At 49.7% G+C, this 17,432-nt stretch overlaps 2 protein-coding genes across 3 annotated transcripts in view; one reads left to right on the plus strand and one right to left on the minus strand.

Annotated features, from left to right (window-relative positions):
• The window catches only part of LOC136297487 (rho GTPase-activating protein 7-like), a 57,857-nt gene extending 51,754 nt beyond the window's left edge, over nucleotides 1–6,103 (plus strand). The window contains exon 13 of the mRNA XM_066197430.1: nucleotides 217–6,103. The gene's annotated coding sequence lies outside the window, so the exon portion shown is untranslated. The remainder of the gene's footprint in view (nucleotides 1–216) is intronic.
• On the minus strand, nucleotides 186–17,118 carry RARS1 (arginyl-tRNA synthetase 1). Of its 2 annotated transcripts, XM_066197432.1 has the most exons (16): nucleotides 17,054–17,118; nucleotides 15,141–15,240; nucleotides 11,478–11,612; nucleotides 10,807–10,995; nucleotides 7,554–7,665; nucleotides 6,468–6,568; nucleotides 5,934–6,055; nucleotides 5,489–5,609; nucleotides 5,052–5,181; nucleotides 4,628–4,732; nucleotides 3,577–3,755; nucleotides 3,123–3,232; nucleotides 2,376–2,481; nucleotides 1,491–1,663; nucleotides 681–928; nucleotides 186–333 (listed from the first exon to the last, which is right to left on the minus strand). In XM_066197432.1, exons 4-16 carry the CDS (start codon nucleotides 10,957–10,959, stop codon nucleotides 224–226), a joined length of 1,770 nt encoding a protein of 589 aa, XP_066053529.1. In that variant the 5' UTR covers nucleotides 10,960–10,995; nucleotides 11,478–11,612; nucleotides 15,141–15,240; nucleotides 17,054–17,118; the 3' UTR covers nucleotides 186–223. The 2 variants fall into 2 exon arrangements, with proteins under 2 accessions (XP_066053529.1, XP_066053528.1); XM_066197431.1 differs by lacking the exon at nucleotides 15,141–15,240 and having other exon boundaries at nucleotides 17,054–17,112.
• Between the last annotated feature and the right edge of the window lie 314 nt (nucleotides 17,119–17,432).

Raw genomic sequence — 17,432 nt, forward strand, 5'->3', positions numbered from 1 at the left:
CTTGAGTGTTCTGAGTTCCTGGGCTTTGGCTCCTGCAGCAAGAATTGCTGAGCTACGCTCACAGCCACTTGTCTGCCTCTGTATTTGAAGCTGCTGAAGCCACACTCCTTTTCTCTCCTTTTCCCTCCTCCTCTACTTTTTTTTTCCTTTACCACAACCCCACTCCAACAGACAGAGACAATCCAGTTGTTTAGTCCCTTTATTGTCATTCCACAGGGAACCGCTACATCCTCTGCACAGGCTTAATCCCCAGGATGTCGAATCCTTTGGCCATGACGGTGGCAGTGGCTTCGCACAGCAGCAGCCTCCACATATTCACCTTCACAATCTGGCCTGGAAAACACAGAGGAGCTGGAGTGGCTGCTCAGAACAGCAGCACCTTCCCCAGGGGAAGCCCCTCTGCCCAAAACCAGGCCCTGGACTGGCACATGGAACCCTTCCTGCCCTCCCTAAGCCAGGCAGACTGACCATCCCTCCTGTTTCCAGGTGCCTGACTGCTCCCAACTCTACTCAACCTTTCTGCTCAGTGACAACACGGGCTCTGCCAGTCTCTGTCAATCCTCCCACATGGACACAGTAGTGTGACAAGAGCCTTTCCAACACAGGGTAACACCCTGAGATGGATGTACCACCACAGGATGTGAAACAGGCACACACAGCACCCCATGGCAAACACTCACCAGTCTGCCTGTCCTTCTCAACGCAGTAGCAGCTGTCGTAGAACTCGGTGAAGGTGGTGGCCAGCTCATACAGGTAGTCACAGAGTGTGTGCAATAACAAGTCCTCCAGGATCTTCTGCAGGATCTCAGGAAACCTCAGGATGCACTTGCCCAGTTTCCACTCCTTCTCATGGTCAAGGACAAGCACCTCCTCCCTGGCTGCCTTCCGCAGCATCTGCTCATCGATATTGGCCAGGCGAGCGATGGCCCTGGAATGGCCCCAAACAGTCTGTTTGTGACGGTCCCACTGCCCAGGGCCAGCCTGGTCACCTGTCTGGCCTGGCTCAGGGCTGGTGGCCTCCCTTGCCCAGTCCTGGGTGACCAGGCCAAAGAGGACAGTCAGCCCTCGGGGAGATCCAGGAGGGCGCTGCAGAGGAACAGGGAGGGACGGGCTCTAGGCACCTGCATCAGCAAAGACATATGATCCTGCCAAGCAAACCAGGGTTCAGGGTGCCAGAAAAACTGGGGCGTGGCAATACCTGAGCTGAGCAGATGGAACACAGATGCATCCTTTTGCAGCCACCTAAATCCTCTGCTTACCAGGAACTCCCACAGTTCCCTCCCTGGGCTGTGTGCCACACAGAGGAGCCGTTTTGGGTGGCACTGGACACATGGTGTGCAATGACAAAATCCTGCCTGTGGTGCATACCAGCGTAGCTGGCTTCTCTTACCAAACACCCCACCAGCAGTGGTGTGACCGTCACCCCTCTGCCCACATGTCCCTTTGTGACAGAGAGCACCAAGTCCTGCAGCTCCCTGCAGCCCACGCACCTGATCCGTGTGAAGGCATAGAGCAGATAGGCAGCTGTGTTCCCTCGGTCATCCAGCATCTTGTCAAAGGAGAACACGTAATCGTTGAGCCTGTTGTGGGACAGATCCGCGTATTTAATGCATCCAAAAGCCACCGATGTCTGGGCAGCTTTCAGCTCTTCTGGCGTCAGGACCTGGTGCAATTTCCAAAGAGACAACAGTCAAGAGGAAGAATGAAGCACAGCACAGCCCTGGCCGCTCAGCAGGGCTCAGGGGGAAAGCCCAGGCTGCTGAGGGGGTTTACCCACGTGGTGCTCAGTTCACACACACCTCTCTGCTTCGGGGCACCAGACAAGCCCACACCCACCCCTCACTTGTACAATCCACTGGCACCACAGCCCTGCTCAGGTTAGGGCTGACTCCCTCTTGTGACAGCCCACAGAGCACTGTGCCCCACAGCCCGCCGGGTGTGATGTGCTCTGCTCCTGCTTCCTACAAACTGCATGTGCATGGAACAAATGTTGGTCCTCCTACCCTTATGGAGCATTTTCAATCCAAACACTTGCAAACCCCTCTCTGCTGGAACAGTGGCAGCAGGGCAAAGCACTTTGTGCCTGACTCCTATGAGCCCTTCAGAGATTTTCAAGGTTTTTTTTTTCCTTGCTTCCTCGTGTTCCTGTTTGAAAAGAGACTTTTCACTTTCACCCTACACTACACTTCCCAATTCCACTGCCTCACACTGTGCTTGGACAGAGCTTGGTCCTTCTGTTACATTCCATGTCCCACACTGTCCAGTTCTCTGCAGGCCATCAATAAGACAGAAATCTCACTAAGCAATGCAGAGACTCTAAGTCTGTGAACACATCTGGGAAGTCCTCAGGAAACACAAGCGTTTGTCTCAACTACCTTGTCCCGTTCCTTGTCTTTCAGCTTGTCCATGGCTCGTTTCAGCCCTTCCTCCAGCAGGTCTATGAGACGCACTGTGTCCCCTGAACGAGTTTTGAACTTCTTCCTGAAAACACACAGCCAAAATGACCACCTGCCTAAGAGGCAAAACCCCTCCACCCTCTGCCTAGTGCTCAGCAAGCTTAGGAAAAAAACACATGGCAAATCCTGTATTGGAAAAAAGCACATGGCAAATCCTTCTGTACTGAAGAAATTGCCATCACATGGACAGCTCCAAAACTGAGCGAGCACTCACAGCATGGTCAGCAGGAATGGCCAGGAAGGATTCAACAGTCACAACTGTCCAGTTCCAGACATTAAGCAGCACACAATACCAGCACCAGACTTTTCCCAACTTTTTTTTTCATCCACCATGAAGGAGGTAGAAGGTAATGAAAACCCTGGCCTATACCACTGCATCTCCCAGTACCCACATTAGCTCCCACCAGCCAGTCAAGTGCCAGGCAGCAGAAGCCAGGCTCGAGAGGGAAGGTGACCACAGCAGCAGTGACTGTGTGGATCAAGGACAATGACACAGAACACAATGACACAGTTATGGTAACAGCACAGCATGCAGTGCTTTCTTTTGGGGTTTTTTTTTTGTGTGCCACATACGTACTCGTCAACAAATGAGAGCAAGTCTCCTGCATTCACTCAAACTTTCTCTCCAAAGCACAGACAGAGGAAAAAGTACACCCAGACACTTACTTGTCTTCTCCCAGCACCACTCCAAAGGCAGCATGGGCCACTCTGGTGACTTTGGGATCATACCAGCCAATCATCTGTCCAGCTGCAAACACTGTTTGTAAATGCACAGACTGCAAGGAAATAAACACCAACAACTGGTTCTCAATCCACTCCTCCAGGTGCAGTTTCTTCACAGCTTTATCCTATTCACAACAATGCTCTTACAATAAGACTTTAAGTGTTTTCCCAGCTTCCACAGACAAATTCTGCTTTGAAAAGTTCAACCTTCCCAAGAGTTTTCCACCTTTACAGAAGCAGCAACTGGCAAATTCCCATCACTGCTCAGAGAAGGAGTAAATACACCAATCACACTAAAGACCCTGTGGTGCTCTACCTGTGTTACTGCTGCATCCATCATTCCACACACTTTGTGCTGACCAGCACCAACAGTTACAGCAGAGGGTGCTGAACTCACCTGGCCACTATCCACAACATAGATGAGGATGTCACCCTTCTCTTCACACAGCCTGTGCTTCAGAGCAGCCAGGTCTGAGGTGTCATAGGTGTAACCTCCATCTGATTTCATGATTGTCAGCGGGACAGGGAAACCCGGCACGAACACGACCTTCCGGCCATCATCAACCTGGACAAATCCTGCAGAATGAATGAAAAACATTCTGTGCTGAATCACTACAGCGAGGTTCTGGGCCAGCAGCAACACCTCCCTTCCTTGCTGCTACCAGGAAGAAAAGGTCAGACACTCACATAATAAAAAATATGAAAAGACCTACATGAGAACTCCCTTGTCAACACAAGTCCCATTCTGTACAGCACTTCCAGAACTATGCACAAGGAAGCAGATTTGCACAAATGTGGCCTTACCAGGAAAGGTACTTTACTAATTCAAAAACTCCCATCACTTGCATCCAGATCTCCTGTACAGCCACAAACCCATCCCAAAATACAGCATTAAAGGCAACATAAACTCTACAGAGCTATGATGAGGACTCTGCACAGAGTCTTTCTGAGGTGAGACAGTCAGAACACTTCAGATGGTGAGACTCAAGAACTGCAAAATCCAGACAGGAACACATAAAACCAGAGACTTTTTATGCTGCATTTGGCTTCTTGTCAGTTTCAAAGTCAACATGGTCCAAAAATCCCACTGTCTTCACAGAGATTTCTTAGACAAAGTTCCCACACAGTCACAACACTAAGACAGGGAAGTCTGTCATATATTTCTCTTTGACTGTTTACTCAGAATACAATAAATTCCAGTAGTACCTTGTGCTACTGCCTACAGATATCACAGACAAACTGCTTTTGATGTCAGCAAGATAGATTCAGGCTTTCTGGAATGAGGAGAAGCCACAAAATATCCTTTTAGGAAATGTGGCTGAGAAAAAAAAAAGCAAAGGTGGAGAAGATGCAACTTGAAAAGCATCAGCCCTAAGCCTTGCTGAATAGGGTTGAGGTTACCATGCTCATCCTCACAGCTGCAGAACTTCTGAGACCAAAAGCCTCACCTTTATCTTCAAATTCTTTCACAATGTCTTTCATCATCTCATGGTAGAAGGATTCCCCTCTCTCTATGATTGTGATGTCCAAACAGTTGTAGATCTTCTGGAATTCTTGAGGGAAACAGAACAAAATACTTACATTAAAGGCACACAGTGGGAACCAGTTGCATGTGGGTACAGCAAGGCCCAAAAAGCATTATTCATTTCCTGGTCAGGCCATCAGATTAGGATTCAGGAGACAAAAGATTTAGCTGAAAGTCTCCACTTAAGACAGCGCCGTACTTTGGTTGTACTGGCTTTTTGCTTTCAGCTTCTCTTAGCAGTGTGGCAGTGATTTTCAAGACAAAACAGAAGGGTGTGCTCAGACATTAAGTGAGGAAAGCCACACTGTTCTATGGCTGAGACACGACTCCAGATGTGGCACAGTCACCTTTGCGTGACACATCACAGATGAGATTCCAGGCTTTGATGAAGTCAGGGTTTTTGCTCTGCAGCAGCACCACACATTGGTAGGCTCGCTTCTTAAATTCCTCCTCTGTGTCAAACCTCCGCTTGGATTCCTGCAGGGAAACATGTGGAAAAGCACTGTTTTCTCCCCTGAAACAATCCACCACTCCTAACAGGCTCCCCAGGCATGCTCATCTCAACACAGAAAGGCTGTGTTCTTCCAAAGGCCTTTGACTGTGCCCCATACAGACAGTTCAATACCAGAGACCACAATTCATCACCCTGTGGCTGGTTATCGCAATAATCTACTAACAGTGACTTGATTCTTTCATTTCTCCAAAACCATGCTGCACTTTGTAAAGCTCCTCAATCTGCTTTTCAGATGCTGACATAAACATCACACTTATCTGCTATACATACCTTGTAAAAAGCTTGGAGATCCCCAATGGGAGGAGAAACAGTTAAGTAATCCGGAAATTTGTCCTGGAGGTGAGCAATGAGCATTCCAAACTGTGTGCCCCAATCTCCTAAATGGTTCAACCTTGTAGCAATTGAAAAGGACAATAATAATAATAACCTCTTAAACATGTGCTTTGAGATACACACATTTTAAAAATACATATTCTAAAAGAAACACACATCATACCAGAAACCCACCCCAGGCAAGCTCCCCAATTTCAGTGCACTGAAGCTGCTGCCCACCTTGATTCCTAACCCTGCTACACTTGCTCAGCTTAGTGTCTACTACTCAAAAAGGGTTATTTGCTATGTGCTTATAAACTCAGACCAATCCAGAGCAGAACAGAGAGACAGGGACTGCACAAAGAGCCCAGCAAGCCCACCACAGCCAGCCAGTGAGCCTCACCTCAGGACATCGTAACCCGCGAACTCGAAGAGGCGGCACATGCTCTCCCCGATGATGGTGGAGCGCAGGTGCCCAACGTGCATCTCCTTTGCAATGTTGGGGGAGGAAAAATCCACCACCACCTTGGGCACAGAACCAAAGGAACACATGAATAAAAGGCCATTACCACACCTCGTGTGTTTGGTCTGGGTTTTGTTAGGGGGAGCAGGGGGAACGAGAATCACCTCTGCTGATCCTCAGCGGGGAACATCAGAGCCAGCTCTGCTGCCCAGCTGAGGGTCAGGGATCACTTCCAGACTGACCTGGGCACAACCCCCACCCCCAGGGAGCCCTGTCCCCCAGCACCAGAGACCACAGCAAGTACAGGTGCCCTACCCCACAGCCCGGTTCCCATGCTACATCCCACATACTCTGCTCTAACAACCTGCTGACATGGACATCTGCTCAGCACATCCCTTCAGGGGGAATTTCAAAGCTCCCTGCAGTCCAGAACATTTCCCCTGTAGGAAGATGGCTGTGTGCTTACTGCTGTACCTTTTTCCTTTTGCCAACAGCTGGTGGTTGAACTCCATTGATCAATAAACTGCTCAGTTGCTTCGACACAAAATCCTTTCTCAAGTGGACATTGATAAAACCTTTGCAGGAAAAAAACAGCAATGAGTGCTGGGGCTGCAGAAGTGCCTCAAACCATTTTTTTCCTTCCCCCCAGGATTTCTGTTTTCATGCATCAAGCACAAGAGCACACGAAGTCAGCTTGACAAAACATTTTTCAGTCACAGGACAACAAAGCTGTCACTTAAAGACAATTTCTGTTCCCAGATTATAAGAGTCTGTTCACACCACTATAGCCTTTACTGCAGGAGTCAGATGCTGCAAGCTACACCACCGACACGACTCCTTTTTGTACACTGTCACTCGATGAATTTATAGAAACAATTTTTTGTGAGAAAATAAATAATTTGCTTTCCAGAATGCAAAACCAAATCCTGCCTTATCTTTTTGTAAATATTAATATCCTAAAACATATAGTTTCATCTGGGATAATTTATGCTCATGGTATGATACTGTCTTACTTCTGTTTCACAGAGCCAGTGAACAAGCCCTAGCCCCAGAAGGGCTGTGCCATGGGATTTTTGTGTTTATGCTGAAGCCCTAAGGAATATGCGCCCTTGTATTTTTCCCTGGGTCACAGGGACAAAACAAATGCAGCAATTAATAACCTCCATGCTGCTCCAGCCTCTCAGTTCTGAGGGGACAAGGTCTTCTCACCACGCAAGCAATAGCGAGAAGGGCTGTCCATTTGTGCTGTGATTTCATGACGGTGGCTTGATTCCCATCACCAGTATTGAAAGAGGAAAAGCTGGTCCCGTAAGGATCAGTGGAAAAATTGCTCATTAAAGGGCTCATGATCATACCTGCCAATCCTAATATAGATGTAGATTTGCTGCTGCTGCACAAGTCTGAGTGCTACAAAACTCACCAAGACAGAAGAAACTAATTCACCGTGAAACTGTAGTTTTAAACCACAAAACATTAGAACTCAACAAAGCTTCCCTCTCACTACAAATCTGCCCTTTTTGCTTTAAGATATACAAAGTGTGTAAAATGAAACTATCTTACCAGGACCAGCAATTTCGACCTTCTCAATGCATTCATTGGCAGGAATATTTTTTGCTATTTTCTCCGCAATTTCTCGTGGGATAACCTTCTGTTCCCTGGTTTTCAGCAGTATCTGGAACACAACAAAGATCAAGTAAAATTCAATCCTCCAAAACATTCTAGAGAGCAGAACAGAGAACAACAGATACTGAGGCACTGAAATATCCATGTGGTCCTTCAGCTTCATAATACAGAGACACACACACAGAGAAACTTCTCTAGCAAATTTAAAGATTAGATCAGTTCTCCACAACATAAGGCTTGACTGGACCCAGCATGTTCACCTCCTCCTGCTCAGAGCAGTCCCTATGTCAGAAGAAAATCTCCCAGGCTATTTTTTGAAACCTGCTAAGTTGTTTGGAAAACCTGTACTTTTTTCAGCTGGTAAAAGGGACAAACCCTTTAAAAATCAACATAGCTGGCACAGTCCTTCAGTGCTCAACAATCCTGCTGATCAGTCTCATGGGTGTCCTCAGCTCTGCCAGCATTCACATCTGAAGTTCTGAACTGTACCTCCAGCAGATGCTGAGTGTGGTTTCAGAGCAGGTCTGTTTATTTATGATTAAACACAACCAAAGCAAACTGCCTTCAGTCTTGTCTTAGTCTCCAGCTTAATAAATAAATAAGTGAATAGATTAATAAGTGAATAAATAAATAAAATCCAACAACCCAAGCAAACAAAGGTAATCCCAGAACTACCCAATTTTCTTCAAAGAGCATCAGAAAAACTGCTGTTAAGTAACTCTCCATTTCCCTGGAGACATGAGTGGCCCACTGTGAGGAACTCAAAGAACAGGACACAAGTTTACATACAATGATAGCATCAGAGTGGTCTGAGTTGGAACAGACCTTTGAAGATCATCCAGTGCAAGTACACAACTTCCCTGTTCATTCCCAAGGCATCTTCTCACACAGCTTTTTGCAAATCTTACAAAAATCCTTCAGGAGGATTCTGTAAGCTAGCCCAACCCATCTCTTGCAAAACACTACATTCACACTTGGATAAAATTACCACAAGTATTTGTTTCTGAGCACATGATTTTCCAGTATTACTGTGATGTGTTTGAAAACAATCCCGAGGCCACAAAGACGATGTACCTCTTTGTCAACTCAGAATTTACACTCACTGCTTCTAGTTGCTAATTTACAGTCTGCCCTAAAATATATTTCTACTAAAGTTTCAGTTTTCTGTTTAACCTGTCATACACAGGATCCTTACAAGATGGTAGAGGCTTAAAAAGGGAAAGAAAAGCAAACCTCGGTAGTTTTAGTTTTAATTAAAGTGTAAACTACAGGAAAAATAAATGCAAACCCAGATTATGGGCACGTTACACCAGATTACAGGTGCGTTATCTGAATCATTCCAGAAATAGTTATCACACTCCTGTTACTCTAAGGAGCAAGTGGAGCTCCTGGGTGAAACCCCAAGCATTAATATGCTAATGAGCTCCCAGGAAAACAATAGGCACTTGTGAGGGTCCTTTCCACATCAGCGAGCCGGCAGGGAGAGGCGGCAGGGAGAGGCTGCTGCCTGGCACGTACCAGTGCTGTCCCAGTCAGGGCACTTCCCACTCCGCTGGCAGTCCCAGTGACCCTGGCTGGTGTTCCAGCTCTGCCCAGGGGACACCCTAGAAGACCTGCACCACAGCCAAGCCCCTAAACAGGCTGACAGAAAGTCCCCAACGTGCTGCTCTCATCCCCTGGCTCTGCCGTGCTGACACACTGCCCGTGTGAGCACAGCCAAGCTCTAGCCCAGCGCACAGCCTGCCTGCCCAGGGAACAAACTCCACAGCCAAGCCCAGCACCAGGAACCCGTGTTCCCCAGCACAGCTGACAACCTGGAACTCGAAGCCCCGGCTGGAGGGGACCGTTCAGACCCCGAGTTATGTGAACCACGTCGGCACTGGAAGCCTGGGCTGCTCCAGAATCCCAACCGCGCCTTAATTGGGGTAACGCGGCGGTCAGGGAAGTGCAGTGCCCTGAATCCGTGTCGGTGCACTCACCCAGGGCTGCAGCGCTGTCACAATATGCTAATGAGAGCCAGGGGACACACGGGATCTGGGAGGGCACTGCAGCCCAGAGCCTGCTGCCTGGCACGTATCGGACCCCTGTGCCCCAGTCACGCTCCTTGTAGGGGACAGCCTGGGACAGCACAGTTCCATGAGTGGCAGTGCCAGTTCAGTGTCACAACTGCCAGTCTGATGGGTTAATAAAGAAGAACTGACAACAGGACGTGTAAAAAAGGCAGCTGCTTCTGTTTAGATTGCCAAATAGAAGGTGTGTAATTACAGAGTGTCTACTTAGTCACCCAAAGGCATCAATGCACTCTTAGTTTGGGCACTTCAGCACCTAAGACAGAACACATGACCTCCTTTCCCCCAGTACCCAGGGAATTGACAGAAGATGTTAAACAAAGGACTGAGCCAGAGGACCATGAAGGGTAGTGCCTGAGCAGCAATCCACACCTGGCTGGGCTCTGAGAAGGCGCTTCCTGAGCACGCCCAGGCCTGACAATGCCCAGTTTCTTCTGGCTGGAGCTCAGGGAGGGCAGTTTGGGATGCAAGACACAGGGATCCAAACTCAACAGAGCACACAGGGCGGCACCTGGGCCCCTTTGCTCTGCTGTGTGTGTCTGTGAGCAGGAGGAAACCACAGAACTCCCAGCAACGGGAGGTGTGAGCCAAGAGGGGAAGCTGGAGATGCCCCTTTGTCACCTGCCCTGTGAGAAGGGGTAGGTAGGTGCACACAAACGTGTGGGGATATTATACTTTCCTGGCACTAGAGAAGAGCACTTAGAGACATGCAGGTGTTTCTGAACATTTTGCAATTCTCCAGAATCGTGATTTATTGTTTTGCTGTTTTCAGTTCCAAACATACAACTCACTAATTGGTAGTTAATTGCACATCATTAGTAAATCGATGCAGCACTTAAATCCTGATTTGATTTAGATCCCACGAACCAAGCAGTTTTTCTGTCACACACTTTAACTCTCTCATACCAGGCACCTGAACAGAGGTTTAAAGGCCAGCTCTGTAAAGGCCAATGCTTCCCTTAAAATGCCATTCAACACTCATTCAATTCTCAGCCCAGGTGCCTGCAGCAAGCCCAGAATAAGTTCTGTATTGCAACTCCCGCTGTGTTGTCTATCCCTTAACTTCCAACAGACAACATCCCCATTGTTGCTACTTTGCTGAGGCAGTTTACATCATTTACCTGTGATATGCCCATGGCACTGTTACACTGGTAGTCCCCAAATTTGGGCTGCTGACTTGGTGTCACCACCAGAGGAGGGTTTTCTAAGTCTGGATAGGCAGCCTGAATGGCAGCTCCAAAGATCTCCTGGAGACAGCTGTTGATATTAATCATGCTTTTGACTGATTTACTTCTTTCCTCTTGAAGGCTCTGAAAAAGAAAACCACCACAATCCAGAAGGCTAAATTCACAACATCTGAGGAGCTGTTACATCTCACTTTTCTCCTTGGCTGCCTGGCAAAGCACAGCTGACAGATTTGGCTGACACTTCCAGGCACAGGAGCAACATATACAACATAAAAATCACACCATTCTCCTGCTGAACTTCCCAGCACAAACCCTCCCCTGACTGCAGGGCTGCGTTACTTCCCACACCTGTGCTGCTGAGCCACCTGGCTGAAGACTGCCCAAGACATGACCATGTGGCCTTACTGACCTAGTGACATTTTGCACAAAACAGGTTTCTGTTTAGGGAACCAAGAAACATCTGACGTGCCACCAATCAAGGTGTCAGAATGCAGAGCAAGCATGCTGCCACACATCAAAGCTATAACAAACTCACACCATTTATTTAGCTTGTCCTAATGAGAACAAAACCCACATGGTACAGCAGTCATTTTTTATTCCCTTACCTTCTTCAGGAAGTTTAGGCGGTACTTGAGTTTTGCGTTCTCGTCTCTCAGCCCTTCCAAGCTCGGGGACACTCCCAAGCACCCAAAGTTCTTCAGACGCTCAATTTCTGCAGTTAACAACTTGATCTCGTTCTCCTGAAAAGCAAATTGAGCTGTCACACAGTCATTCCTGGAGAGGGGACAGGGGGTGAGGGGCTGCAAGATCTCGGGCACAGTGCTAGTTTGCCTTGTAAAGGTAACAGCAATGACATGTAAGCTGAATAACTCCATACAATTAATAGCTGAATACTGTTTCTACTTGTGTGAAAAACAAGGACTCTGAAACACTCTTTAAAAAAGGCAGTGAGAAAATAGTCTCACTAATATCAAGACAGAAGTACAAGACAACAGAACATGCTAATGAGATATTCCCCAAATAAGCACCTTCTCCAGCTTTTTAACCAAAGATATCAGATGATTTGACTCAAAATTCCTTAAAGCCTCTTTCAGCCTATTTCACCATCTCACAGGCCACAGTCTCAGAGGAGGAAGCCATGACCACTCACACAACCCCAGCAAGCTCAAAGCTCACCCAGAGACAGCAACGCCAGAAGCAGTGTGCTGCTCCACAGGGGCATTTCTGCAGGGTGCACTCACTTCCACCTGGCCACACAACCTTTCCTGCTCTGTCCTGGAAGGAAATCAATGCCTTCTCCCTTAAAACTGACACAAGGCACTAAGGAGCATTGAGAAGTTCAGGAGAGCCCGTATGTTCCAAACAAACCTCCCTGTGTCCCACCAGATTTCACAGTCCCGATTCAGACAAATTTGTCAGCAGCAAAATGGTTTGAAGCTGCTGCAGAGGAGCAGGAATCTTCCTCACCCCACACCCTAGAAAAACCAACTAGCTGAAGTTTCATCGCTGTTGTCCATCTCTTGTTCTCCCCCATAACAGGCTTTGTGCCCTGAGCCACAAAGCTGGCTCTGACACAGAATCTGGAGGCTGCTGAAGGTTTGAGGGACTTGGTGCTGCTATGGAGGGAGGCAGGGAGCACTGCCCACCCCAGCTGGTCACCCCCTTGGCTCCCTCACCCAGGCTCTCCTCTGCCAGCACTTCCACAGCAGGATGCAGCTCAGGCTATTATTGTAGGCCGCCAAACCTTATCAAAAAGGGCTCATTTACTTTGTTGGTCTTGAAACAATGAGACGATTTAATAAGGAAAAAAATTGGGCCATTGAATCTCTTGGTCTTGTATGTCCACCTGAACAACAGCTCCCAGCAATGCTGCTGTAACTAACTGCACATGCTCAAATACCTAGGCTGAGGCAAAACAATCTTAAGATTGGCCTATTTGTGGACCAAGCTGAAAATCAGTACTTCTGAGGTCATTCTTCAGTTGTGCTTCGGTTTATGGCCCACTTCTGTTACAGCCTCAAGGTCTCTGCTACAGAGGAGAACACAATGCTGCTTCCTGCAGTTTGGATGTGAAGAAAAAGGACTTTGAGGGAAAAACCCAAACCTGTATCAAATGCTCCGGTCTGGCATTAACACAAGCACAATCACTGACCAGCATAGCTGTAGCTTATAAGCAACTCACTTCAAATAATCCCATTTCAGCTTTTCTTTTCAAAACCCAAGGCAGGTGTCCCCAAAATCAGAGTTTTTCTGTCATTTACATACATACACAAACCTTACCCCATACAAGCAACAGCAAATAGATTTGTTTATTTTCAGCTTTTCTTCCTGGCCTGATCTGGTAGCATTTCACATAATTTATAGACCCACTTGTAAAATTTTCTGTACTTCAAGTTAAAAAATAGCACAAGAGATTTCACTGTTTTCACAGCTGTGTCACTGCAAGTTTCAGTGACCATTATTGCTGCAAACATCAGAGCAGAGACACACAGAACTCATCCCCTCAAGCCTAGAATGTGCTTTAAAGATAAGTGCAAAGGTATCTCCTACCCCTAATATCACATAATCTGTCAATTCTGTGTCCACACAGTATTATCTTCCCTCTAGTGAAGTCACCAGCTCCAAGACAGGCCTCCAAGACCCCAAGGAGAGTTCTGCATAGAAGGCAAACATTCTCCAGAACCAGAAAATCACATTCTGCTTTTGAAACTAAAATCCCTGCATGTCCAAGACAACAAGCAGCTCCTAAGTATTCCACCTGCATTAAAAGATTCCCCCAAAGCTATAACCACAGGGATACTTCAGTACCACTGACAAACTTTACAGAAGAGGAATCTGAGCTGGATTTTCCTACATAACCACAAACACCTCTGGCCACCCAAGGGAAGACTCACAGGGGGTGAGATGACCAGTAACCTACTGGAGCTTCTGTCCATCCTGTTACACTACAAGTGAGGACAAGAAAAGAGGAGCTTTATCCATGTGCATGGTCAGAAGCCAGAACAAAAGTGCCCAGGAATCACCGACCCCTGGGCACGTATCTGGCCCAAAGAGCTCTTTTACAGGGTGACAATTAGCACTGTGGAGTCCAAAAATCACTTGGATTTGGCCAGGAGATAAAAAACTCTAAAATACTGTCACAGTTCAGCAAGTCCCGTCTACTTTTTTTCCCATGACTGCATCAAACCAGCAAATTCACAGCACTGGCACCTGGAGGCATTTGGGATGGCCACATTTGAGATGTGACCAAGCCCAACGTGTCACCCCAGACTGTCACATTTGTCCCTCCTGTTCAGCGCTCCTCTTCTTCATAAAATCCCAGCAGCAGTCCTTATGTTGTTACTCAAGAGTGAACTGAGAGCTAAAGGTTTCACCATGGTGGCCCAGCTGCCTACCTCAGTGCTGCTGCTGCCACTTCAGTCTCTTTTTTATTGAGCTCATCAACAGCTTACACAGATGATAAAATGAAGTTTTCATTCCAAACGACCCAACAGAAAAGCCTGAAGTCAGCAATGCCTTCACTGGGTTCCAGAATTGATGGGGCTGGGACAGCCACACAGCTGGGTACAGCTTTCCTCTCCAAACTGGCAGTGGGGGCAGCCCTGTTCAGGGAACACCACTCTCCACTCTCTGGTGACCAGTGACAGACACAGGGAAATGAAATGAAGCTGTGTCAGGGTAAATTCAGACTGGTTCAGAAAGGTTCTTCACTGGGAGGGTGCTGGTGCACTGAAACAGGCTCTCCTGGGAAGTGGTTGTGGCACCAAACCTTCAGGGCTCAAGGAGCAGCTGGGACAAGCTCTTAACAACATGGATTAGTTTTAGGTAGCCCTGTGAGGAGTGGGGAGGTGGACTCGAGGATCCCTGGGTCCCTTCCAACTTGAGGTATGCTGTGATTGATTCTGTGACCCCCACACCATAACCATGCTGAGCTTGCCTGGAAAAAAGGTCTTCAGATGTTTACATCAGAAATGCCTCTAATCACAGCACCCTGTGACAGAGTTAATTCTCTAGCAAAGATCTGTGAATGCTAGATGGTATTGAAAAGATATTATGAATGCTACATTCTTTCTAAAAAACAAACTACACTAACTCCTCTCTCATGGTATCATCCAAGTGGGGAAGGGAGACAAGGCCAATACACCTCTGATCTAAAAGACATGTGACTGAGAAAAGGAAGGAAAAAGCTGCTGCTCAGGGCAGGAAGTGCCAGCCCTGGTTTACTGTACCTGCACTGTCTAGCACAAGTGGTCAGTAAAGGGTCATACCTGATGACCACCTCATAAGGAGCTGTGGGAATTACATGAGGCCATGCTGACATCTCCAAGGGCTCTTTGCTCAGCTGAGTACTAGAAATCTTCCCCTCACCTGTGAACACAAAAAAACTACAGCTTTTTCAACAGGACCAAAAACATGCTTATGTCTTCCCTCAGCACATAAGACTGTCTTCCAAGAACCCCGCTTGAGCAGGTGGGTAACGTGACACTCGCACAGGCTTCTGTCTCTGGGCTTTAATGTGACAGAGCTTTTCTCCATCACGTTTAAAAGAAAAAAATCATAAAGGAGAGAAAATGGCCTGAGAGAGCATGGCAAAGGGAGCAGAACACCTCTCTTCCTTCCCCTTCCTTCCCCTTCTTGCCTCCTGCTCGGTTTAATTTCTACTCCTACTCTGCCAAGCCCTGCTGAGCACAACTGCTGGCTCTTTGTTGGGTTATTTTCCTGCAGGCTGGCTCCCCACAGGCTCCAAGGCACGCTGCACCTGGAGACAGGGAGCATGTGGCTGGGAGTGACAGGCAGAGTGAGGCTCAGTAATTCTGCATGGCCTCCTGCAGCCTCCTGGAGTTAGAGCTGAACACTGCCCCTCCTGCTCTGCTCCCAGGGCCTGGAATCTGCCTATGGACTAAAGACCAAACAGCAGGGACAGCAAAGGGAGAGCCACCTTGCCAGAATACCTGAGATGTCCTTCCTCTCCTAGCAGCAACAAAGGAGAATGGGAAACTCAAAGGCAAGGAGCTGCAGAGATTCAAGAGCCAGATTTATTATCTCAGTGCCTGCTGCATGTTTAAGCTGTGAGCAGAAAACACACTCAGAAGTTGCTCAAGAACACACAAGCACGGCAGGCAGAAACCCAAACGCCAAAGTCCAGATCCTCCCAGCTGGGTGCTCCTGAGGCAGCGGGCAAGGCACGAGAAGTGAACCTGGAGGAGTCCAAGCTTTCCTGAGGCTGCCTCTGCACTCTCCTGTCAATACTGGACAGTGACTAGGACAGACCCGGCACTTTTGTTTTTTACTGTCGTCACTGGAAAGGCAGGGAGCTGTCACCATCTCTTCCCAAACCCACGCACCCCGAAGCCGCAGTACCGCCGTCGGGAGGCCCGGGTGCCGGCAGCACAGGAGGGGCAGCCCTCCCCGGCTGCCCAGGGCTCCCGGAGCCGCGCTGCCGCCGCCCCTGCCCTGGCCGGCGACCCCTGCCCGGCCAGAGCACGCCCCGCACCGGCAACGGGGCTGGACACCGGGAAACGGGGCTGGACACCGGGAAACGGGCAGGACACCGGGAACGGGGCAGGACACCGGGAACGGGGCAGGACACCGGCAACGGGGCTGGACACCGGGAAACGGGCAGGACACCGGGAAACGGGGCAGGACACCGGGAAACGGGCAGGACACCGGCAACGGGGCAGGACACCGGCAACGGGGCAGGACACCGGCAACGGGGCAGGACACCGGCAACGGGGCAGGACACCGGCAACGGGGCAGGACACCGGCAACGGGGCAGGACACCGGGAACGGGGCAGGACACCAGGCCGTGCGGGGCCGTCCCCGCGGATGCTCCGGGAAGTTTTCTCGGAACGCTCTCACGGCGCCGCCCTCACGGCCAGGCTGGGAGACCGGGCAGCGCTGCAGCCCTGCCCTCAGTGGCGGGAGGGACGGCAGCAGCCCAGGAATGGCTTCAGCCCTGCCTGCTCCCCCGCCTTCCCTTCTCAGACAGACCTCCCGCTCCCGCGGGGCCGCGCCCGCCCGGGGCTCCGGGCACTGCGCGGGCTTCGCTACCGGAGGATCGCTCCCGGGGCTCGCCCGCCGCCTGCGCCCCGCCCAGCCCCGGGGCTGTCCCGGTCCGTGCGGGGCCGTGCCCTGCCGTCCTGTCCCGCCCCGCCCGGCCCGGCCCGGCCCCGCACCGCACCTGCCGCGCCAGCCTCGCCGCGGACTGCGCCACGCGCGCCTCCATCCTCGGGCGGCCGGAACCGGGACTGGCGCCGCGGGAACCGGAACGCGGCCGGAGCGGCGCGGCCGCGGCCACAGCGCCCCCGGGCGGCGGGGAGGACTCCGGCGAGGCCGCAATGCTGCCCCGGGAACGGTGCCCTGGGAACGGGCCCGGGAATGGTGCTCCGGGAACGGGAATGGTGCCTTGGGAACGGGAATGGTGCTCCGGGAACGGGAACGGTGCCTTGGGAACGGGGCTGGCGGCGGCCATCGACCCCTGCAGAGGGAAGGGAAGGGCACCCCCACGCCCTCCCATGCCCCCTCATTCCCTGTCACCACCCAGCACTCTGGAACGTGTC

This window comes from Chamaea fasciata, unplaced genomic scaffold (assembly GCF_029207755.1).
Source record: "Chamaea fasciata isolate MVZ Bird 193981 ecotype frontalis unplaced genomic scaffold, bChaFas1.0.hap1 SCAF_15, whole genome shotgun sequence".
Lineage (NCBI taxonomy): Eukaryota > Metazoa > Chordata > Aves > Passeriformes > Sylviidae > Chamaea > Chamaea fasciata.